General features: G+C 42.1%; 1 protein-coding gene across 3 annotated transcripts in view; it reads right to left on the minus strand.

The window, feature by feature from the left end:
• The window catches only part of INTS7 (integrator complex subunit 7), a 45,114-nt gene that overhangs the window by 9,854 nt on the left and 10,517 nt on the right, over positions 1 to 24,743 (minus strand). For all 3 annotated transcript variants that reach the window (XM_077925562.1, XM_077925563.1, XM_077925564.1), the window contains 9 exons: positions 20,720 to 20,837; positions 19,089 to 19,223; positions 18,367 to 18,464; positions 17,227 to 17,466; positions 13,579 to 13,716; positions 12,748 to 12,954; positions 7,991 to 8,185; positions 6,102 to 6,205; positions 5,277 to 5,345 (listed from right to left, as the gene is read on the minus strand). In XM_077925562.1, coding sequence (XP_077781688.1) covers positions 5,277 to 5,345; positions 6,102 to 6,205; positions 7,991 to 8,185; positions 12,748 to 12,954; positions 13,579 to 13,716; positions 17,227 to 17,466; positions 18,367 to 18,464; positions 19,089 to 19,223; positions 20,720 to 20,837 — 1,304 coding nt within the window. The remainder of the gene's footprint in view (positions 1 to 5,276; positions 5,346 to 6,101; positions 6,206 to 7,990; positions 8,186 to 12,747; positions 12,955 to 13,578; positions 13,717 to 17,226; positions 17,467 to 18,366; positions 18,465 to 19,088; positions 19,224 to 20,719; positions 20,838 to 24,743) is intronic.

Consider the following 24,743-nt stretch of genomic DNA (forward strand, 5'->3'; position numbering starts at 1 on the left):
AATGACTCTCTTTTCTATGCTTTTTTGCTTTCTCTGTTTTACCTGTAAGCTGCCTTGGGGAAAAGGTGGCAAATAAATATTATTACTATTGTTATAATACTGTAAAACATCCTCTGTAACATTAGGGGTTCCATGGCAGACATGCAAGGTTTCCACAGATGTCAATGTGAAAATCCTTCCTAGAAGGAAGACTGAAAAGCACTAAACTACAGAATCTCATTTTCACCAAGGTGCAATGTCCGCAATGCTTTCATCCCTAGAGAAAAAAATCACTAAGGGTTGTGTCCAAAGTGGCAGTAATACGTCTCCAAACAACGCAATAATTTCCACTTGTGCAACAGGACTTCCTGCCTCCTTCCCCTGCACACCCCCTAAATATGTTCTGTGGGTTTCTCCATCCACCCAGAGGAGACTGGGAGAGGGTGGAGGGAGAAGAGGAAGTCCTGTTGTGCAAGCTGAAATCTTTACACTGATGGGACATGTTAGTTGGATACAGCCCTGAGAATTTTTAAAGTAAGGATTGCCTAGCTAAAATATTATAACCAAATTACTTGAATCTGTATTTTTTCTAAATATTTTCTGCCACTCCCAGCCAGCGTCAGTTAGCTGTTGACTTCCAACTCCTATCAGCCGCAGGCGGAATGGCGAATGGTTGGTGTTGATAGGAACTGAAGTCCAACAACAGCTACAGGTTCCCTCATTCCTGATTTAGCCCAATCATCAACCCACTTTAAGGAAATCAGGACTCCCTTCAAAAGATTTCTAATTTTTGCTGTCCTGATGCCTATCAATATAAACAATAACATGCTGAATTTTACATTACTACTCTTCCACATGACAAGTTCATGCGCTAGTTCATGCACCTCGTTATCAGCACGGTACAGTGCCGACAGTTTATTTTATTTTAATACTTCTATTAAAACTTTGTTTAAATAAAAAAACTGAAGTATGATTAGGCCAAGAATTTATCTCATCTGACCGAGTCAAAAAAAGAGGGGTGGTGATCTACGCTAAGGAGAGCCTATCACCAAAATTTCTTTTTAAAGACGAGCAAGGGAGAATTTTGGCAATTGAAATTCAAGCACAAGGAGAGAAGTTTTTAATATTAGGCATTTATGCACCAAATGAGGGGAAATCGGAATTTTACAAGAAGCTGCATGAGACAATGCTGGACTATCTGGATTATAGCAACATCATTTTGATGGGAGATATGAATGGGGTGGTGTCTACAAATATGGATAAGTCTCAAAATCAAGATGTTTCAAAAGATGGTAGACTACCTAAAACTTTTTTTGAACTGATTGACAATATGGACTTAATTGATATATGGAGGTCAAAAAACCCTCTAGGAAGAGAAGGAACATTCTTTTCTGAAGCCCACCTGACATGGACAAGAATCGACCAAATTTGGGTGACTAGAGGTCTGGCACCTAAGACTAGGAAAGTGGAAATCTGCCCAAAGACTTGCTCCGACCATAACGCACTAAAGATGGACATGATATTAACTACAACCGGTTCCTTTAGATGGAGGATGAATGACAATTTACTGAGAGATCAGGAGATCATTAAAAAGGCCCCAAAAACTTTGAAGGACTACTTTGAAATAAATTCGAACACCGAGGTGGAAAAAAGAGTAATCTGGGACGCAAGTAAAGCTGTAATGAGGGGGTTTCTGATACAACAGAACACCATAAAGAAAAGAGCACAGAATGAGAAAAAGGACAAGATCCTGGAAAGAATTAAGGAATGTGAGAAAAAGCTAAGATCGAAACCGAAGTCACAGGAGATTCTGAGAGAAATTAAACTCTACCAAGCACAATATTCTAAATTGATAAATCAGGAGGTGGAGTGGAAAATTAAGTTAATGAAACAAAGATCTTTTGAATCGGCAAACAAATGTGGGAAACTGCTAGCATGGCAGTTGAAAAAAAGACAAAAACTAAATACGGTTACTAACTTAGAGATTGAAGGGAAAAACATCCAGAATCCTGTGGAGATTAGAAAATGTTTCCAGAGATACTTTAAACAACTGTACACTCAAGGGCCGTAGAAAGAGACTGAGATAGACCAATTTTTGAAAAGGAATGGCCTACCAAGATTGTCTCAAGAGAACAGAACAACCCTGAACTATAAAATAACACAACAAGAGATTGAAGGTGCCATTCAGAATATGCAACTGGGCAAGTCTCCAGGGCCAGATGGAATTACCTCCAAGTACTATAAGGTTATGAAAGACTATTTGATACAACCATTAATGGAGGTTTGTAATGAGATTATGGAGGGGAAGAAGGCACCGGAATCGTGGAAAGAAGCCTACATCACATTGATACCTAAGTTGGAATCTGAAAAGACACAACTTAAGAACTACCGTCCCATCTCTCTCCTGAATGTGGATTACAAAATTTTTGCTGACATTTTGGCAAGTAGACTTAAAAAAGTGTTAAACACAGTAATTCATAAAGATCAGGCAGGCTTTCTCCCAGGTAGACACATGTTTGACAATACTAGAAACATCATCGACATTCTGGAACTTTTACAAATATGAATACAAGAGCGGTGTTGATTTTTATAGATGCGGAGAAGGCCTTCGACAATATAACTTGGATGTTCATGAAAAATTTTTTTGAAGGGATGGGAGTGGGACGGGGGTTTGAAAATGCTATAGAGGCAATCTATTCAGAACAAAAAGCTAAACTGATAGTTAACAATGTGGTGACAGAGGACTTTAAAATTCAAAAAGGAACACGACAAGGATGCCCTATTTCCCCTTTGTTATTTATTTCGGTCCTGGAGGTGCTCTTGAATATGATTAGAGGGGACCGGTTGGTGGAAGGGATTCAGGTCGGAGCCAAACAGTATAAACTTAAAGCATTTGCAGATGACCTGGTTTTGACATTACAGGAACCAGACTCTAGTACGAAAAGAGTTTTGGAATTGATTCAAGAGTTTGGTCGGTTGGCGGGCTTTAAATTAAATAAGCAGAAGACAAAGGTTCTGGGGGAAAATTTGACAATTGAGGAATCAGAAAGGTTTCAGAAAGAGACAGATTTAAAAATTGTTAAGAAGGTGAAATACTTAGGGGTTAATATGACTTCTAAAAACTTGAATTTATTCAAGGACAATTATGAAAAGTGTTGGACAGAAATTAAGAAGGACTTAGAAACTTGGTCAAGACTGAAACTTTCCTTGTTGGGTAGAATGGCTGTGATAAAAATGAATGTATTGCCAAAGATGCTGTTTTTGTTTCAGACCCTACAGATCGTGGACAGAGTGGAATGTTTTACAAAATGGCAGAGAGATATTTCTAAGTTTGTCTGGCAGGGCAAAAAGCCCCGAATAAAATTTAAAATTCTAACGGATGCTAAAGAAAGAGGGGGGTTTGCCCTGCCGGATTTGAGACTGTATTATGAATCGGCGGCTTTCTGCTGGTTGAAGGATTGGTTGTTACTTGAGAACACTGATGTCCTAGATCTGGAAGGGTTTAATAATGTTTTTGGATGGCATGCATACTTGTGGTACGACAAGGTAAAAATGCACAAGTCCTTTAAGAACCACATTGTCAGGAAAGCTGTGTTTAATGTCTGGATAAAATATAAAGACTTACTAGAAAACAAGACCCCAAGGTGGCTGTCACCAATGGAAGCCAAGGCCCTGAAAAAACTCAATATGGAGGCCAATTGGCCAAAATATTGGGAGATAATAGAAAAAGAAGGCGATACTTGGAGATTGCAGAGTTTTGAGAAATTAAAAGGTAAAGTGCGAGATTGGTTACATTATGCTCAGATCAAGGAGGTTTTTAAGTTGGACAAGAAAGTAGGTTTCCAGGTGGAAAAATCGAAATTAGAAACAGAGCTGTTAGAACCTAAGACCAAAGTACTTTCAAAAATGTATAACTTGCTGTTGAAATGGAATACGCAGGATGAAATCGTTAAATCAGCTATGATAAAATGGGCTCAGGACATTGGGTACAACATTATGTTTGCTGACTGGGAAAAGTTATGGACCACCGGAGTAAGGTTCACGGCATGTAATGCCTTGAAAGAAAACATTATGAAAATGATATATAGGTGGTACATGACCCCAGTCAAGCTGGCAAAAATATATCATTTGCCCGATAACAAATGTTGGAAATGTAAAGAAGCTGAGGGAACATTCTTTCATCTCTGGTGGACATGCCCAAGGGTTAAGGCTTTCTGGGAGAAGATCTATAATGAACTAAAAAAGGTATTTAAGTATACCTTCCTTAAGAAACCAGAGGCCTTCCTTTTGGGCATTGTTGGCCAAGGGGTGTTAAAGAAGGATAGAACTTTCTTTATGTATGCGACAACAGCAGCAAGAATTCTCATCGCAAAGTATTGGAAGACACAGAATTTGCCCACCCTGGAAGAATGGCAGACGCAACTGATAGACTACATGGAATTGGCCGAAATAACTGGCAGAATCCGAGATCTGGGAGAAGAGAGGATGGAAGAGGACTGGAAAAAATTTAAAGACTATCTACAAAAACATTGCAAATTGTATGAATGTTAGGAGAATGCACAAATGAAAGTAACATGGCAACAGTAAAATTATTGTAAGATATTTGAGAATGTATGATGTTTAAGTTAACGTCGAAAATGGAAGTAATATTTGGTTCAATAGAAGGAGTTAAATTTATGACAAATACAAGTTAAAAGTCGAAATTGAATACCTGAGAACTATAAAATAAGAATGGAAGTAAGGTTACAAATTGCTGCATATAATTATATTGTTGGGAACGCAGGCAAGGGGGATGTGAGGAAGTCTAAAGTTTATGAAAATATAATTTACGAATACTGTTAAAATAAATAAATAAATAAATAAACAAACTGAAGTATGAAGTCACTGTCAAATTTTTAAAAGTATACAGAAAATTTTAAAAAGCATATGTTTAGCTTTAATTTTGGAGCCAAGGAAAAAGACAAAGTTGCTAAAGAACTAATATGGTTTTTTAAAAAATACTTTCTGAATGACAATAAGCATGCACTACATTTAGTTAATGAATTGCTTCCCATGAAACTGCATTTCAGTGAAATGCAGCTGAAGTTTCTTTCAGATGAGCAAATAAACTAAAGGTAATTTGAACAGACTCTTCCATATACTAAAAATGTTTAACTTTGTGCAACTTTATTTCACAGGATCCCTGGCTAAACTACTGCTAGACATTTTTGCCTTGATTAATGGCTACTTAAATTAGAAAATAATGGCAAGACTGGGTGGCAAGAGGCTGAAGAAAGTTAAGTCTGCATCATATTTACCTTGCAGATTCAGGATCTAAAATCAGGGCTTCGATTGCATGTGATATCAATAAGCAACCTTGCTGCTGTCTGACGTAATGTTAAAGGTGAACAAATGAAATTGGCAAAATCAAATTAATATTACATGGTTCATTAAAATAATGGCCGTAAGTTACTAGAAACAGCATGGCCTTCATTTCTGGGGAGATTGTAATACAACATGAATTTAAGAACTTGTTTCTACAGACCACTTTGCATATACACCTGGTTTGGCTACAATGCTGAACCAGAGTTTAGCCCTATGCAAATGTGCCTAGGGAGACGCCAGGTCCATGCACTCCCCCCCCCCCATTTTGGTCATGAACAGGAGATTTGAAACGTTTGGACCCAAGCTATTTACTGGTTTGCCTGCACCCATACGAATCTGCCAACACCACCCTGTTTCGGAAGCTCACCTTCTGCACCCAACCCTCAGGTCAGCAAGATGGGTGACCATGAGGGAGAGATCCTTGCCCATGGTGGCATCATAGCTACAGAGCTCCCTCCCACTGAACCTGTGCCAAATCTCTACATTGAATTGTTTTCCAGAAGGCGCTGAAGAAGAGCCTTCTAGGTATGATGCTTGATAGCTGGGTAATGGTCTGACACAATGATATCAAGTGCTAAATTCTGGCAAACCAACTTTGGTGTTTGGTGTTGGCTTTAAAAGGAAACTGGCATGCTGAATTTGTAAGAAAATTATGTTCTCCCCATGTCCTAAGCTCCAGTAATAAATTAAGAGTCATATTTACAAGGCATGTCCTTAGAGAAAAATAACTAAGCCCTGTGCTTTGAAAAGTAGGATACAGCTCCACATTCCTCAAAGTTGCTGAGTCTGCATCAAAGGATGATTGATAGAGATCTCCGTATCTTGCAGCTAGGTTCCTGAATTCTTCCATGGAGAGTTTCATCTGCAGCAGCAAAAGGGGTGGGGACAAAAACAAAGCACTACTCATGATTGATTGCACTGAACTGAACTAATATTTTTATTTCTTTGTATATCCTTGCTCAGTTTTCTCATTTGTTTCCATTAGGTTCATAAACTGAAAAGGTCAAACAAATACACCACAGAACCCCTGCGCTGAGCCCTCATATCACTGGCTCAGCTGGCAAGACTGTACCTTCTCTCCATCCTGTCTTGGGATGCAGGTTCGCCTGAAGCCAACTGAGCTTCCCTGCTTTCTTTGGCTCCCATTAGCAGCCCCTAACATATAGAACCAGCAGGCGATTCTTGGCAAGCTGCTCAGAATCCAATTACAACTTGCACCTCAAACGTATCAGTTCTCTCTTTGCCCTGTTGAAAGTTGCCTTTTGCCTCACTTCTTGCACCGTCCAAGTCCCTCCTCCCTGCCAATTTGCTCTTCAGATTTCTCCCTGATCCTGCCTCACAATCCAATTCTTGCCTTTCCCCCACCCTGCCCATCTAAATTAGGTTAGGCTCTATTAGGAGCAGGGCCTTTTCTATTGTGGAATATTCTCTTCTGTAAGACCTGCCTGGCTAAATCAAGTCTTGCTTTTAAGAGGCAAATGAAAACCACGGCACTCTGCCAGACTTGTGGAATCTGAAGGTTGAAATCTCTGATACTAGATTTTTTTTTAATATTATTAATTTGCTCTAGTTTGCTTTATGAATTTTCAAAGTGTATTTTGTGGCAATTTTGGAGGATCCTTGTGTGCCAAAATGCAGGGTACTCATTTATGGGACAAAGCAATTCAGTGGGGTAGGGAGAATCCAAAACCTTTCCAATCTCATACCAGCCCAGGCAGAAGGTCAAGGGGGCTGATAGAGGGGGAAATAAACTCCACAGTTGATATATTTCCCCCTCCCTTATGAGGGGTGTGTTTGTATGTTGGAGAATGGGTCAAAATAGCCCACATAATGAGTCATTGTGAATACCCCTAACTATGGCTTGATGTGACGACTGAACTGGGTCAATGTATATCTGATCTTATGCACACTGAAGATTGTTTTTGGCTTACTTATCATGGTTTGTTGAACTGAAACAAACCACCACCCCCAGTTCTGGCATTCTTGTAAGCCAGAGATTTTGTTTAGTTTCCTCCATGCACTAGGAGGGAGGAGCAAAGGGGACAAGATTGGAGGATTCACTGTAGGAGATTAACTCTGGTGCAAGCAAGACTAAAGCAGGGCAGGAACATCTTAACAAATCAACGGCCATATGCATTCTGTGAAGTTGAAGTGCTAACATGCCCCAGAAGGCAAGCAAGGAGGGGAGACTAAGTACTTCCACTGGGAGCACCTTTCACTGAAAAAGCTATGTTTCTGGCCTCCATATAAGGTACAACCTTTAGCAGGGCATCATGAAACAGATCTTACTATGCTAAATCAGAGATGGGGAACATGTAGGCCTCTAAATGTTATTGGATTCCAGCTCTGATAATTCCCTGCCAGTGTGACCTGTGGTCAGGGATGATGGGGGTTCATAGCTCCTGGGCACAGGCGCTAAACAATATTCGTTCTGCAGAAGGTCTGTACCTTTTCAACATGTTTATAGGAGAACACTGTGGCTTCTGCCCATTGCAAAAGGAGCCTCATCCTTTAATGATCGGCTGAATTGCAGCTACTGGTCACTTTTTTGGTCAGTTTTCACTGTTCATTGTTTTCATCTCGGCACACCAAGCCAAGTAAAAAATATAATTGCACGTTCATAACAGGGACAAACTGGAGCACATGCCTGGTTGGAAATGCGTCCACACCGCTGAAGGTCACTGCCTGAGGTCATGACAATGGTTGTGGCAATGGCAGGTGGAGGACTAGTCTTCAGGCTATTACAAGTGCAGATGAGCTGAGAGAAAGCCTGAAGGAGGTCAATCCGGAGTTTGACAAACCCGCACTGAAAGCTCAAAGGGTTAAGGGGTGTGCTGGCAGCCTGAAAGACAAACAAAACACAGAGTCAGAACTTTGAGACTGGTGACCTAAGCCAAAAGCCACTGAAGAATGCCCTTTCAATTTTAGAAATCATTTCTCTAGAAGAACACTTTGTTTAGATAATGTGGGATATTTGTGGGCCACATGATCTCCTGCAATGATTTTGCAAAGTTTTTTGCAGATAAAGTCGCTCAGATTCGGGAAGAGGTAGACGCCACCGTGGGAGCAGGGCCAGGGCGGGAGAGTGCTAGAGTCCTGTCTAGTCAAATTGCGTGGGATCAATTCCAATCTGTTACCTCCGAGGATGTGGACAGGCTGCTTGGACGAGTGAAACCAACCACCTGTCTCCTGGATCCTTGCCCATCCTGGCTTATAAAAGCTAGCCGGGAAGGGCTGGGCGATGGGCTTCGTGGGGTGGTGAATGCTTCCCTCCGTGAGGGAGCCTTCCCAGACCCGTTGAAAGAGGCGGTTATTAAACCGCTTCTTAAAAAACCATCTTTAGATGCTGCCACGATGGCCAACTATTGCCCTGTCTCAAATCTTCCATTCTTGGGCAAGGTGATTGAGCGAGTGGTTGCTGAACAACTCCAGGCACGCCTGGAAGAAGCGGACCATTTGGATCCCTTCCAATCGGGATTCAGGCCTCATCACGGGACTGAAACTGCCTTGGTCGCACTGGTTGATGATCTCCGGCGGGCTAGGGACAAAGGTGAGAGCTGTTTCCTAGTTCTGCTGGATCTCTCAGCGGCATTTGATACCATCGACCATAACATCCTTCTGGACCGTCTTGAGGGGCTGGGAGCTGGGGGTACTGTCATACAGTGGTTCCGCTCCTTCCTCCTGGGCCGTGTTCAGAAAGTGGTGGTGGGGGATGAGTGTTCAGACCCCTGGGCTCTCACTTGTGGGGTGCCTCAGGGTTCTGTCCTCTCCCCTATGCTTTTCAACATCTACATGCAGCCGCTGGGAGAGATCATCAGGGGGTTTGGGCTGGGTGTTCATCAGTATGCAGCTGATACCCAGCTCTACCTTTCTTTCAAATCAGAACCAGTGAAGGCGGTGACGGTCCTGTGTGAGTGTCTGGAGGCGGTTGGAGGATGGATGGCGGCAAACAGATTGAGATTGAATCCTGACAAGACAGAAGTACTGTTTCTGGGGGACAGGAGGCGGGCAGGTGTGGAGGATTCCCTGGTCCTGAATGGGGTAACCGTGCCCCTGAAGGACCAGGTGCGCAGCCTGGGAGTCATTTTGGACTCACAGCTGTCCATGGAGGCACAGGTTAAATCCGTGTCCAGGGCAGCTGTGTACCAGCTCCATCTGGTACGTAGGCTGAGACCCTATCTGCCCGCGGACTGCCTCGCCAGAGTGGTGCATGCTCTGGTTATCTCCCGCTTGGACTACTGCAATGCGCTCTACGTGGGGCTACCTTTGAAGGTGACCCGGAAACTACAACTAATCCAGAATGCAGCAGCCAGACTGGTGACTGGGAACGGCCGCCGAGACCATATAACACCGGTCTTGAAAGACCTACATTGGCTCCCAGTACGTTTCCGAGCACAATTCAAAGTGTTGGTGCTGACCTTTAAAGCCCTAAACGGCCTCGGTCCAGTATACCTGAAGGAGCGTCTCCACCTCCATCGTTCTACCCGGACACTGAGGTCCAGCACCGAGGGCCTTCTGGCGGTTCCCTCATTGCGAGAAGTAAGGTTACAGGGAACCAGGCAGAGGGCCTTCTCGGTAGTGGCGCCCTCCCTGTGGAACGCCCTCCCACCAGATGTCAAAGAGAACAACAACTACCAGACTTTTAGAAGACATCTGAAGGCAGCCCTGTTTAGGGAAGCTTTTAATGTTTGATGTATCACAGTATTTTAATATTCTTTTGGAAGCCGCCCAGAGTGGCTGGGGAAACCCAGCCAGATGGGCAGGGTATAAATAATAAATTATTATTATTATTATTATTATTATTATTATTATTATTATTATTTATTAGTATTCAGAAGAACATTCCACGGGTGAACTTTATGGATGACAGCTCCCACAGATATTCAGAAGTTGCTACTGCTGCTTGGAGCAGGGGGGTAGACTTTTACAAGATTTAGATTAATAAGGAAACGTAATTTAGATTAGGAGTGGGTAGAGTTCAGGCCTGTGAGATCTACTTTGTTTTTTACGAGTGCCGCAAGAATTACCAAGTCCGATGCAAAAAACAGCAGAATCCCCAACCTGTCAGTGTCTCAGGCCTTCTAAGTCAGTCCTCAGATCCACTCCACCCAATTAGCTCACCCAGCTCATGGAGATGCATGCCAGGTCACTTCCCTCATCCACGATTAAATCAGAAGGTCCGGCAGATGAGAAGCTTCATATGCAAAAGACCCAGGATTGGGGAGTCCAGAGATGGGCTATCTGTAACCCTGCTAGAACCAATGACCCCATCCCTCCACCCCGTCACATCTCCCTCAAACTCATAATCACCCCAATAGTGGTCTCCACCAAGTAGAGCAAGGTCTTAATTTCCAATACCTCCTTTCTCTCTGCACTAGGCACCTTCAAAAATTCATCATCACGCAAGCATTACGAGAATGTGTGGCCAGAGCTGAAGGAAAGGGAGAAGCAGCTGTGTTTTCCAGTGCCAATTTTAAAAATGAGCAGCCAGAATAGCAGCAGATTTCTAAGGAAGGATATAAGGATATGTATTTGTCCAGCCTTTGTGAAGGATGATATTCGGATCCTAGATTGGCTTGAGAACCAAAGTTAAGGGCCAAAGAGGTAAAGGGAGACAGAGGAGAAAGAAAAGGACAGAGCATATGCATTTGTAAATGGCATGTAGACATACAGCTTGTATGCATTCAGCAGCAATACTTTCTGAATTAACATATTTGTCAGAGTTCTGCGGATGTCCAAGCTAATAAACAAAGCTCTGTGATTTCCATATACAAAGGGCACAATAAAAGACACATGAAACAACCAAATCAGTATTTGCCCAGAGAGATGAACAAACTACTTAGCTGCCTTTTTAAAGCTTCATAAGAAACAATTACTAGGTTAATAAAAGGCTCAAACTAGGGCACATACATTGCAAAGGCAACCTAAAACATCAATTTTCTCATACTGTGGTTCTTCTATTGAAATGGGCACTATTTTTGTCACGATAAGCAATTAAATACATTTTCTGCTCCATATAAACCAAGCTCTATCTTATTTCTGCTTGCCTGAGCTGACAAATTGCCTTCTTCTGGAGTCAGAAATGTTCACGCACACATTGTGCAACACAGGACTGCAGCAATTCAATAGAACTGGCAAGTTAAATAAGCCTTGAGCCTGTCTTCTTCCTACCACATCAAGGGACTCACTTTGAAGACAATGTATTTATATCCTGTAATTTTTGAGATTTAAGTTTGGACAAGCTGTGTCTCACCACAACATGTATCCCCCTCAAGGTGCTCTTTTTGCAGGCTCTCCCCCTTCCCTGAGGAGAAAATGGCTTTTCTGGCTCTTTGAATAGCCATGGCAATGAAAAATCAGGACAGAGGATATAGGGCCATTCCTATCCTCACCACAAACCTGCGAGGTAGACCTCTTGGTCTGCGAGAGACCAAGTCAAATTCACCTCTGGACCTCTGGGGTGAGGCTGGATTGATCTCTGCCTGCCTAAATTCAGTCCAATGTTCTAACCACAACAACATACTGAACTGAGCAAAGCTTTGAAAAAGAAGAAGAAGCTTAAGAATGCATATTCATTACTTGGCCACGTCTCATGCTTCCCACACCCATTTTAAGTGGTAGATCCAGAATTTCTTGGATTGGTTATTTATGTCAGAATAAGCTTATGCAACATGGTCCATAATAAGGTCAAGCCGAGCCTCCAACACATTAATGCAAATAATCCACAAATGATGTCGTTGTTCATGTAACCAAAATACAAATTAGTTGCTGTTTCTCTACTGCATAATATATTTCCAGTGCAGCAGGGCAAGTCCCTCTCCCTGGCTAAGCATTTCAAGAATGCAGAACACAGTTCCATTCCGGCAAATGCAACCGAAGGTAAACAAAAGGGGAGGAAAGGTCTTCGTTTTATGGAAGAGAACTCTGGTGACTCTTGGCTGATTGCACAAGGAATCCGAGATCGTTCATACTGCAGCCAAGATTGCTATTGTTCAATCTCTGCCTCCTGTGCACTCATGTGATGATAAATGTTAATGTGAGCATGAAAGCACTGGGTTCATACCTACTCTGTCAAACAGCAGTAGTTTACTGGTTTAATTATTACAGGAGTAAGCTGCCTTACTGGTGAAATTATTGCTGGAGTCTTGCACTGCCAACATGCCAATTCGGTAGCGACCAATCCACTCAGATGGCCATGTAGACAGAAAGAAGGTGAAGATCTTAAACGCTAAAGTTCTTGCTGGAATAAGCTACTGCTGCTTAAGAAAGTAGGTGTAAGCGCAACATTTGTTCTCCCAAGACATTTGAAGAAGAGTCTAGTTAGAAACGGCAGTGAAAAAGGACAATTGCTTTAACCTACAGGTCTGCAACAAGTAAAGGGGGGGGGGGAGAATTCACACTGACCGTTAAGGATGCTATTCCTTTGTGGTAAGATTTCAGTGACTCAGCAATACAGGAAAGTGCTGAACTATAATCATCCTTTTGCAGCCCTGTCAGGCACTGCTCTGCATGGGAGAACTCCTTCAAGCTGTTTAGCCAGAAGTAGAAGTGTTCTGAAGCCACCTGAGTCAGCAAGCTTTGATACAGCTCTCTGGCCATGCCATGGTTACCCTGTGCAGGGCAACAAGAGAGAGATTTACAGAACAAAAACAAAACTCTGCACTTAAACCAAACGATAAAACAGGATCAGAATAATATGAAATCGTTAAAAACATTTCAAAGTCGTTCTTGCCATTTAAAGCTTTAATATATCCCACAAGTGGAACCTTGCTGAGAATCTTGCTCTCCCCACTGAAAGGCCTTAGTCTTTCCCAATGAAATCTAAAATAGTGCCCCTGCTCAAGATGAGTGCTCCAATTAACAGCTGCCAAAATGGGACTCTACAAAATGGTATCCAGACCCTACCATGCCTCCAATGAAATCAGCTGACTTTTTTGTTGTTGTAAAATTAGCTGAGGGGAATTGGTCCATCAATAGCTGGAATCTGGCAGGTAGAATTGTTTAAATTTAGCATGCTTTCACATATTTTAACTATACTCCTTATTCTTTAAAAAAGACCCTAGTACGTGGGGAGGGGAATGCAGCCACTTTGGATCACGTAGGTGGGGCAGCTATCTCCCCAAAAGGTTACAGTCTTCATGGGGAATTTAAGGAGTACAAAGAGTTACTTTCAACTCAGTCAATTAGCCTTGCTTATTGGGGAAACCTGAATTATAAATTATGGATCACACATACCATTCTGGAAGCTTGTCTGGCTATCCTGTAAGCTGTCCATCCATTGGAGACATTTTCAAGCTGTTGTTTGATAACAGTTTTCACTTCAGAGGATAAAGTCTTCTGGCTGGCAACAAATATCACAGTAGCAAGAGATACCTAACAAGGAAGGAATAGCGCAAAGCTGAATGAAAAAATAGATCACACAGTCCCTAGCCACAAATAATGTGGAATCATAGTCTGCCATCACCAGCATGAGTTTTGGTCTCATCAGGTCCACACACACACACACACACACACACACACACACACACACCCCACTTGCACAATGAATACAGTCATACCTTGGATCCTGAACGCCTTGCAAGTCAAACATTTTGGCTCCTGAACACCGCAAACCCAGAAGTGAATGTTCCAGTTTGCGAACGTTCTTTGGAATCCTGCAGCCAATCGGAAGCCGCGCCTTGGTTTCTGAACATTTTGGAAGTCAAACAGACTTTCAGAACAGATTCCGTTTGACATCCAAGGTACGACTGTAGTTATGTACCTGGTTCACTAGTAAATTTACTAGTAAAAAACTAGTAAATTTGCCTTCCAATCAGAATCACAATGACAAATTAGGATCAAACTGCAATGCAGTCCTGGTTTGTGGGGAAACGGCGGGTTACACAAACCATAGTTTACTAGGTTTAGACAAAACAGCATTGCTGCTAAACCAGGAGTGGTAAGTACTTTATTCAATCTCTGACCACAACAGGAGGAATATAGAGGGGGAAGGCAGAGTCCAAGGTTCATACTCTGTAAACCACGGTTTAGTGCTACATTTGAATAGTTTCTGTTACTTTATTTGAAAGGTTAACCACTCTAATACCAAACACACTTCCAATAGAGCTTAGGACCCAGCCCAAAACTCTTGAGCTTGGATACATTAATCTCCAGTAAAGTCTCATGGATTTCAGTGGAAATTGCTTGCAAGTGGGTCTGTCTGAAAAGGATTGCAAGCTTTGGCAAGTAAACATGGGGTTATATACAACTGGATCACTGAAATTAATGTGTAGGTCTAGCTTAAGGCCACTGATTTCAACTGGTCTACTCTGAGAACAACTTAGCTGGATACAACCAATGGTAGTGAAATGGCTTTATGCCCTCATAAAAGCCCTGCTAAATCAAACTACAAATCAGCACCTGTGATCAGTCAGGTATCACCAGAAGGGCATTAAAACAACAGCTCTGCATTATTGCTTTGCAACTTGCATTCAGCATTGCCTCATGGCTAATGATTGATGTGAGAATTTGCTTAATCCCCCCTTTAAAGCCATCTAAGCTAATGTCACCTTCACATCTTATGAGCACAATTCCATAAATTATGTGCTGTCTGAAGTGCTTCTTCTCCTCTGTCCTGCATCTACTGCTAATCCATTTCACCGACTGATCCAATTTCTAGTCTTATATGAGAGGGCAAAAAACCTGCTTTCTCCACACCATACATAATTTCACGAGCCTCTACCATGTCCAACCTTTAGACATGCTCTTTCCTAAACAAAAAGGCCTTTTCTGGTACAGAAGGTGTTCTAACCCGTTGATTTTGGTGGTCCTTTTCTACGCTTTCCCATTTGTTAAGCTTCTGAGGCTTACAAAGATATTAAGAAGTAGAAAAACATTCAGCAACAACAGTCACAATAAATAACTGGAACAAAATTACATGAAAATATCGTATAGCAAACAACAGGCTGTTTCAGCCCTCTGCCCATTATATCTGAAATACCTTTATCAGTTTCACACACAGCAGTGTGTGGGATCAGGCAGCTCTGCCCAAAGCCTGCCACTTCCCGGGGCCTGTTCCCTGTGCATCAGCAAGATTGCTGAGGGAACTTCCTCTCTGCCTTGGCTAGCATTGGCAAGGCAGTTTGTGCATGTTTGTTCACACACAAGCACTTTCGATTGAACTGTCTCAATGTTTCCCGCCCACACTAGTGGGTGGTACTTGATGGCAATGTGTTCAAATGCTGAGTTGTTGCCTGCTGCCCTCAACTGATACTTGCACACCCTCACTGAGGTTCAGAAACCTGAGCTCTGCTGTGGGCAAATATCTGTTCACGTGCATGCAACACCCCCCCCCCCCCTCTCTCTCTCTCTCTCCATGTTTTCTGATACATAAGACTTTCACAAAGCAAGTTTAATTATATGTTCATTTGTGTTGCCTGAGCCCACCAAAGAGTGCCTTACCAACGGAAGCAGTAGAAGGGGTGATTATGGCACCCAGCAAAACATCACCACATGTATAAAAAACCGCAGCCACATAATGCGCTTCAACACCTCCACAGCTGAGTAAAGTCGCTCCCCAACCCACATTATCCGTGGATTGGGCAAGATTCAAATCAAATGGGGTGTGCATAAGGGCTGCCACTTGGATAAGGTGGGCAATACGAAAACCATGCAGACATGGGATGCGTCAAATCCACTTTGAGCTGTCCTGTCTACAGCCATGGTGGAAATGGGTAAGACTTTTTCCAGTGGTGCTGTCATTTCCAGGCCAAGCTGACCACCCATGTAAAACAAGTGCCACCTACTGGACTGAAGGAGGATTAAGATTAATAAGACTGCAGATATACTCCTATATGGATGTGTTTCAGGTTTGGGATGCAGACTTTTCAGTTTCCTTTACTGGCTGAAAAATACAAACATCTGTTTGATGCTTACTTAATAGAAGTTAAACAATTTAACATGCCACTCCTCTGTACCATCAAGTTCAATGGGGTTTTTTTTCATTTACAGTATTAAAAATGCTCTCTTCCTCTCTCTCTCTCTACACACACACACACACCTCTTTCAGTAATCACATTGACTTAATGAAATCCAAGGTGTCCAGTGACATCATTATTTAATTAAAAAAGCCAACTGTCTATCTAGCACCTCATCTAGTAGCCAAAGAAGCTTCTCTCTAAAACAGTGCTCTGATGCTAATCCCTCATATTTGTTAGACAGAAGCATTTTGGCTTTGAAAATTATGGGGTTATTTGAAAGCATCATGACTAGTGGCAACCATAGGTTAGATGAAGGATAGGTCTGCCCAGATATATGCTTTCAAACTTGTTGGACCAGTGGTTTGTCATAATGTGCTTTCACTCTCTCACAAGTTCATAGACACATTCCTCCAGTACCACAGGCAGGAAACGAGAGGCAATGAAATCCTTTCGTGTAAAATTGTTATCCCAAACCACTATGCATTTCTCTACAACACTAATGTTGTATTTTAATCTTGTTTTTAAGTTGTATTCATTCAACTTGTTTTTATTATTGCCTGAGCCCAGCCTTGGCTGGGGAGGGCGGGGTATAAATAAAAAAATATTATCATTATTACTATTATTACAACAGGTTTGATAACCAAAAATGAAAAGAGAAGTAACAAGTCTTTTAAACGTGAATGCTAACGCTGTGAAAGAATGGGACAGAAGAAACATGGCAAAGGATACCAAAAAAAGAGAAAGAAACCCCATGATGAGAAGAGAAAGCAAAAAACACAGCAATGTTGTAACTGCATCATGGTTTTCCCTGCAATGAGGCAAGTTGACTGTTACACAACATGTAATACTACATGTTTACAAAATGATTATTCAATCCAATGGTACCCAGGACCAGTTTGCTATCTCTGGAATCAATGTTGCTTACTAAAAGCTCTTGCTGTTTATCAGATGCAGATCGTCCAATCACTTTATAGAGATCCATCAGGTCCCCCAGCATTCCGTCTCCCAAGACCGGTAACTGCATGGCAATGGCTGCCAAGCAGTGGCACATGAGAATCCTGGCAGCATCTTGAGCGCTGTGCAGCTGTGTCAACAAGGACTCCACAATGGACTGGCTCAGGTGGGGGCGGCACTTGGCCAGCTTCACCATGCAAGTGAGTGCTATCTGCATTTGGGGAAAACAAAAAAACGCTTGTTTTAACATTCATCGCAAATCTATCAAATGCTACTCGCTTTTGGTCACAACATTCATGTAACCATGAAGGTGCAAAATAAAGGATAAACCAAAAAACACAAAGGCATTCTGCCAAACCACCAAACCCTCTAAACTAAAGAACGTGCAGGGAGGATTCAGATTTAGGAAGTGCACAGAGAGAGGAGAGGGAATGGAAGTTACGCTGCAGAGCCAGAAGTCCTTGCACTAATGGAAATGTTTTGTTGGATACTGCCCTTAAGCTTCTGTACAGCAGACCCTTCCAGCTTAGGGAATAATCAGCTGCTTCTAAACTTAAAACTAAGCTGGGCTGATTATATCCTGCCTAAAAAGGATAAACTGTGTTGAGCTTAAACTATGATTCATTGGAAGAAGCCAGGATCGAACTGTGGTTTATGTGGTTTAAACATAGGATAGCACTCTAGTCCCATCTCCGTTCTGTTTTTACAAAGATGAGACTCATGCTATAGACAGTCAACACATATAATGTGACTACTTATTGTATGGAACGACAATGAGACAAACTACATATTCACCTATCCCAAGTATTTTTCCTGACTACCTGCTCCACAAAGGGCGTTAACTCATTTGCATGTCAGTCCTCACTCTTTGGTTATATGGGGTGGCCAGTTCACAAGAGCACAGTGAGGCAAATGTTGGGCTACTCCGGACTTGCTAACTTAATGAGTCCTGCCCTTGATCTGCGTGCATTCTGTAGTGCTTGGGCATTTATTTCTATTTTAAGTAGTTAGCCAGACCACAAAAAGCGGCCCCACTAAAACAACCTGCATTGCTCTTACAGAGATTAATATGGAAGACAACTGGGTTGGTGGGGGTGGATTTATTATTTACCTTTAAGGTCGCTTGAGTACCTGGACTGCTGTCTTGACTACAAAGAACAAGGAGGGATTCGAGGCCAAAGACAGCATCCTGCTCCAATGGCAAAAGATCTAGGACAAAGATTTAAACTTTAATTCCTGACTGTTTTAATACTAGCCACTGTGGTCCTCATGGCCATGAAAGAGAACAAAACATTTCCCCTTTAACATAATTTGGAAATCTGGGAGCTAGAAATGCCTTGATGCAGTAATACAGCACAGCCAAATGAGTTTCAAATAAATTCCATCAATTTTAAAACACCAAATGCTGTCAGTTCTAGCTTGCATGCATTTCTTAGTGTTAGGGAGGAGAAAATGGTGAAATGAAAAACAAACCAAACCACATGACCATTAGATTTGGCTATAAACTGGAAGGCAGCAACACCATCTTAAAATTTCTCTTTTATTACACTGGCAGAGAAATGAGCAGAATGTCTGCAGTTCACACCCAGTCAACTTAAGAGCAGTGCACTGATTTACATTAGGATGACCATGCTTAGCTCTCATTCCAACAAAATACTGCATAAGCAATGGAAAAATAGTGAAAGTAAACAGCAATTACTTGAGCTCTCTAGTTTAGCATCAAAGGTAGACGTCCACATGAGTTCAACTTGTTTCCAAAGGAAAACACAGCACATTACATCAAACATGGGGAGATATACCATGACACCCACCCACCCATCCTTTTAGAATTACCTTTTTCCTGGCATGAAGCAGCTATGTTTGTCAGAACTCGGACTCCATGAGCCGCAATACCCTGGTTATTATGGTAACAGCATTCCTGTGCTAGTTTGACTATATCGGATGATCTTGTTGTCGTAGCTGTTGCTCCTAAGGGAGAAATAGTAGGGTACTAAACAGCAAAGCCTTGTTCATTACATGCAGTATTTTCTTTTCCACAGTTTAAGAGCAAGGGAAAAATAGGAAGATGGTCTGGTTAGAAGCATTGCCTAAGCTCCAACTAAGCTATAAAGGGGTAACCCATCGGACTCGGTTATCCCAGCCACTCTGGGTAGCTTCCAACAAATTAAAACACAGTAAGACATCAAACATTAAAAACTCCCTATACAGGCCTGCCTTCAGATGTCTTCTAATAAGAAGTAAGACTGGTGTAGTGCATCCGCCTGAGCAAGTTGCAAAGCTTCCAGAAAGGGAAGCAGCAGCACAAGTCCCTCTCTAAATTTCCTCTAGAGGCTTTGGGGGAGGGGATGCTGCTGTCATTTTTCAGCTTCTTCAATGCCTCAATGAAATATGACTCTGTCCCTCCCACCCAAGTGATTTGTTCATGACAGAAGTCCTGGGGGGTTGGGGGCCCAAGAGCTGAGCTTTTGCTTTATCGTGAGCATTTTCTCAGAAACAGCATGCACAGGAGAAGGGAGGACCCAAAGATGACTACAAATAATGTTGGCTCTTAAGCCAACATGGTAGAACCTGCACAGAACTATACTGCTCTTCCAAAACACAGAACAGCCAAATGGACACTATCCACATCCATCTTATCTCAAATTTATGCAAGTTCCAATCACTACAATATACCCTAGATTCCATCAGCCCCTCCATTTATTTATTTTTAAGTGAAATGGTAGATACTCCACACCCTTGCGGAAAAATAGTCTGCAGGGTGGCTTTGGGATCCTCATCGTTTCTCAGTCTACCTTGCTTCAGGGGGCTTGTTTCAAGGTTGAAAGACTGTTCCAAGTTCATTGGAGAAGGAGCGGAATATGAAGACAACAAATCATTCATTCAGATTCAAAGAGCTACCAAAGATAAGTGGGTTTAAACTTCTCCAAAATCAATAGGCCTTCACATAAACCAAATCAGGACTCCAAACACAGAATGCATCAACAATCTGATTAACTTAGAGACCATCCTGAGACATAGCTGGAGAGCGGAGGATGGTTTAAATCAGATGTGCCAATCAGTTCATGCAATGCAGTGTGTAGCGAAAACAGCAACCCAGGCAACTAAAAGGTAAATAATGTATTCTATCTTATTGTCTAACATATTAATTCATGCTAGGGAAGTGCAGGTTTTAAAATGATCATATGCAGAGAAGAAGGGTGTCAGAGAATACTAATGTGGAAGGCAACTGTAGCGCGGGACTAGTTTCTTGGTTTATAATTTCAGTCATTATCGTAGTCTTACAATGCGATTAAAATTAGCTCTGCAGTTTTTGAACTGCTGCAGTGCCTTCCAAGGAAACACACTTTTCAACATTATTTACAGTGTTCAAAAGACTGAAAAGCACCACTTATACTAATATCTGCAACAACACCAGGGAAAAATTGAAAGTGTGCCAAAATTTGGCTGATCTAATCTATTCATACCTGGAGCAATGCTGAAGTACTGTTTGATGGCTATTGTCCCCGACAGTGTGGAAAGTACAGATAGCATGCCTAGTTTCATACTGTCATAAGGAGTTTGCAGAGCACATTCACATAGTGCCTAAAAGCCAGGAGATAGGACAATTTTAGCACAAGGAAGGAAAATGAATTAAAAATTATTAACATGTGTTCATCACGCTTGATTCACACACATACATAACATTAATATAACAGAAATGTAATATATAATAATAGTAAATAATAATAACTTGATGATTCCTGGTTGAGGATGCAAAGTACCTGCATGGGGGGGGGGCGGGGAATTATTAGTAACCGTAAATACTTGGCAATTGTATAAGGCCTGGGTATTCAAAATTCTTCACACACATTATCTCAGCAGTCCTTATAATAACCCTATAAAGCTGTTCAATATTATCCGCATATTGTAGGTTGTGGAGCTGAGAAAGAGAGAATGCATCTTGCCTAAGGCTGCCCAATGAGGAGAAGGCAGATTTGTTCTCTGTTGCTCCAGTGGGCAGGACCTAAACTAATGGGTTTTGAAATGGCAAGGAACATAATTTCAGCTAAACATCAGAGGAAAAAACACTTCTTAATGCAAAGAGCTGTTTGATAGTGGGAAACACCACCTCAGGAGGTAGCCAGCTCTCATTTTCTGGAGCAATTTAGGCACAGGAACAATGTCTTCTCTTGTAATGGATAACCACCAAGGGCCATTTCAGCTCTAAATTCTATAATTCTACACTATGGGATTTGGGGAGGTATCCCACATTCCATTAGCTCAAGGATTTCTTTTTGGGCAACAGAACTGTCTCCCCCTCCTCTCCATACATGTACCTCCACCCTCTCCAAATCCACTCTTGGAGGTTGGGGGAAAACCCAGAACAGATTTACCGGCTGCCTGGAGTGAGGTAGTCCCACTGTACAGCCAAAAGTCCTTGAGCTGATGGAGTGAGTGTGCTGAATAATACCCTTGAATTTTTTGGCTTCCAGGCTCACAGCTCAATAGCTCTTAGTCACTACACCATGCCAGGTCCTGTTTGAGGTTATGTGAGGTGACAGGTAAGCTTTACCTGTGGTCTTTCTCACATGTGATGGCTGCCTCAAACATGCAAGTCAACATTTGTTACTGGAGTCATGGGTGATGAAATCAGTCATAGAAGCTGAGGTCGGTCATGAGAATCAGTGTGCTATGCACTTCACTAAGTCAAGGATTTTTGAGCTGAATTACCAGCCTGGTATTTCCCATTCATTCACACCAGGAAAGGAAGTGTCATTCCATGAAAGTATATGGCTCTCAACTGGGAAAGATTAAATGTCACCATGAAGTACACTGGTAGCTTCCTTTGTGCTGCCGCAGGAGACAGAATAAGATCCTATGCTCAACATTCACTAACGTGGCATCATCATTTAAAGTTCGGGTACAACTGAATGCATTTGTAGCCGCTGCCCCCTTCTAGGCAAAATGCTTCTCACTTAAGCAACAACACCTTCAGGGGTAAAAAAGTGAAAGGAGGGAGAAAGTCTCTGACATGTCTTGGTAGCCCACACAACCTAAGGAATACAGAAACCTCAAAAATAAGCACAGAGCATCTCTATCTGCCCTTAACTAGTATCAGCAGCTGCTGCTGATATGCAACAAAAGTTATTTTCCTGTTGGCAAACTTTCATAGGCAATGAAAAAAAAGTTTCCTTTTAGAGCAACAGTCCTTACTAAGTACTGACTTGTTTATTTGTTCTGAAAAGTAGTCTTACTAGTGGCCTAATAAAAGGGGACACAAGACCTGGTGGAAGGACCTTCTCCCCTCTGTACAAAAGGGGGGGGGGAAGCTAGATAAGACAGCATCTGCATGGAATAAAAGCATGCAAAGCATCTTTTTCGGCATCAGATTAGAATAATCTATTCTAGCTGTCATTTTTGGATTTTTACAGAATTAATGATGCTTGAGTAGAGATTGGATGTGGAAGGAAGGAAAAATAGGGCAGAAGGAGGAAGTGGCAAGATTAATGGAAAAGACAGATGTGTGGGGAAGGAGAAGAAACTATGCAGGCCAAAAGAAGTCACAGACAAATCTGTTCTAATTTTGGCTTTTCAGCAGATAGCGCCTGTGTATTTCAAAGTTTCACCCACCTCCGTGAGAAAGGAAAGCTTTAAGAACAAAATAGAATTCTGAAGACAGTCAGATTTTCAATATGCAGAAAACAAAGAAAGTGTCGAGTGTCCAACTAAGGCAAGGGGGAAAGACCAGGTTTGTTTTTGTTTCAAATGGAACTGTGTATGTTACACCCATCAACAGAACCCCTCCAATTCATTAATGAATTTCCTTGCCATTGCTACACAATGCTCCAGTGCTTAACAGAACTCTCTAAAGAAATTACATTTGTTCCTTTCATCACAACACGCTGGACAGGAAAAACACTCAATATTCTGCTAGCCTTTTGGAACTTCCATGCACAAAGAAAGAGTTCCATTCATGCACAACCAGAAATTACAGAGAAAACGAAAATGAAATTTGATTGTGCCCCTAGAGTGTTTAAAACTAAATACAGTGGTACCTCAGGTTACATACACTTCAGGTTACATACACTTCAGGTTACAGACTCCACTAACCCAGAAATAGTGCTTCAGGTTAAGAACTTTGCTTCAGGATGAGAACAGAAATCGTGCTCTGGCGGTGCAGCGGCAGCAAGAGGCCCCATTAGCTAAAGTGGTGCTTCAGGATAAGAACAGTTTCAGGTTAAGAACAGACCTCCGGAACGAATTAAGTACTTAACCCGAGGTACCACTGTAAATCACTCAGTTTGCCATTGTCTTCTAAAATAGGTAATACAGTACCATACTACATTGATCTCAGAAGTCAGAATACACCTTATAGGAAAGTTAAAGACTTGTAGTCATCTTTCACATTTTCCTACCACTTCCTCTAGTTTTTTATCAGGAAACCACATTATTGACATTTTGCAAGAGTGATATAAATCTTCAGTAAACTTCAGAATAGTGACCAAAGGCAGGAATCCCTCTTTCCGTGTCACAGACACAAAATCAAATTGCCCAGGCCCTACCTTCTTCCCAGATCTATGGGAGCTGGTTATATTTGCTCAGCTTTGAACCCTAGCTCAAATTCAGCACTCAGCAGCACATTCAAATAATAAAGTGTGTCATATCCCACATATTCAGCCCGTATGTTTTCATTCTCTCATGACCCTTTCTTTGTTAACTCTTCATATTAACCAAAATAAAATGAAAATTCAGCTTTCCAAGACTTGCATGAGTATTTGCACTCAGTTCCTTTCTTAAGCTTATTGTTCCAGTCGAAGGCCAGGACAAACTCGTATTAGGCAATAGTATGAATAAAATAATACAAAACATCCATCCATAATATAAAACACTTTGTCAAGTTCCAGAGCGCTCCAATTCTAATATTATTTTGCTTTTTTAAAATCCAATTTGCCAACATCCATGATGTAAGAGACAGAAGTTACCACAGAGGCCAAGGAACAAGATGTAAATTTAAACAAACAAATACAGTTCTACAAAGTGCTAAAAGCCCACATGTTTTGACATTGTTCCCCACCTCATTCTTCTGGACAGATCTTGAGTAGAATTAGTATGGCTTACATGCAAAACAGGGACGCGGGTGGCGCTGTGGGTAAAAGCCTCAGCGCCTAGGGCTTGCCGATTGAAAGGTCGGCGGTTCGAATCCCCGCGGCGGGGTGCGCTCCCGTTGCTCGGTCCCAGCGCCTGCCAACCTAGCAGTTCGAAAGCACTCCCGGGTGCAAGTAGATAAATAGGGACCGCTTACTAGCGGGAAGGTAAATGGCGTTTCCGTGTGCGGCTCTGGCTCGCCAGATGCAGCTTTGTCACGCTGGCCACGTGACCCGGAAGTGTCTCCGGACAGCGCTGGCCCCCGGCCTCTTGAGTGAGATGGGCGCACAACCCTAGAGTCTGTCAAGACTGGCCCGTACGGGCAGGGGTACCTTTACCTTTACCTTACATGCAAAACAGTAT

The sequence above is a fragment of the Podarcis muralis genome, chromosome 3 (assembly GCF_964188315.1).
Source record: "Podarcis muralis chromosome 3, rPodMur119.hap1.1, whole genome shotgun sequence".
Lineage (NCBI taxonomy): Eukaryota > Metazoa > Chordata > Lepidosauria > Squamata > Lacertidae > Podarcis > Podarcis muralis.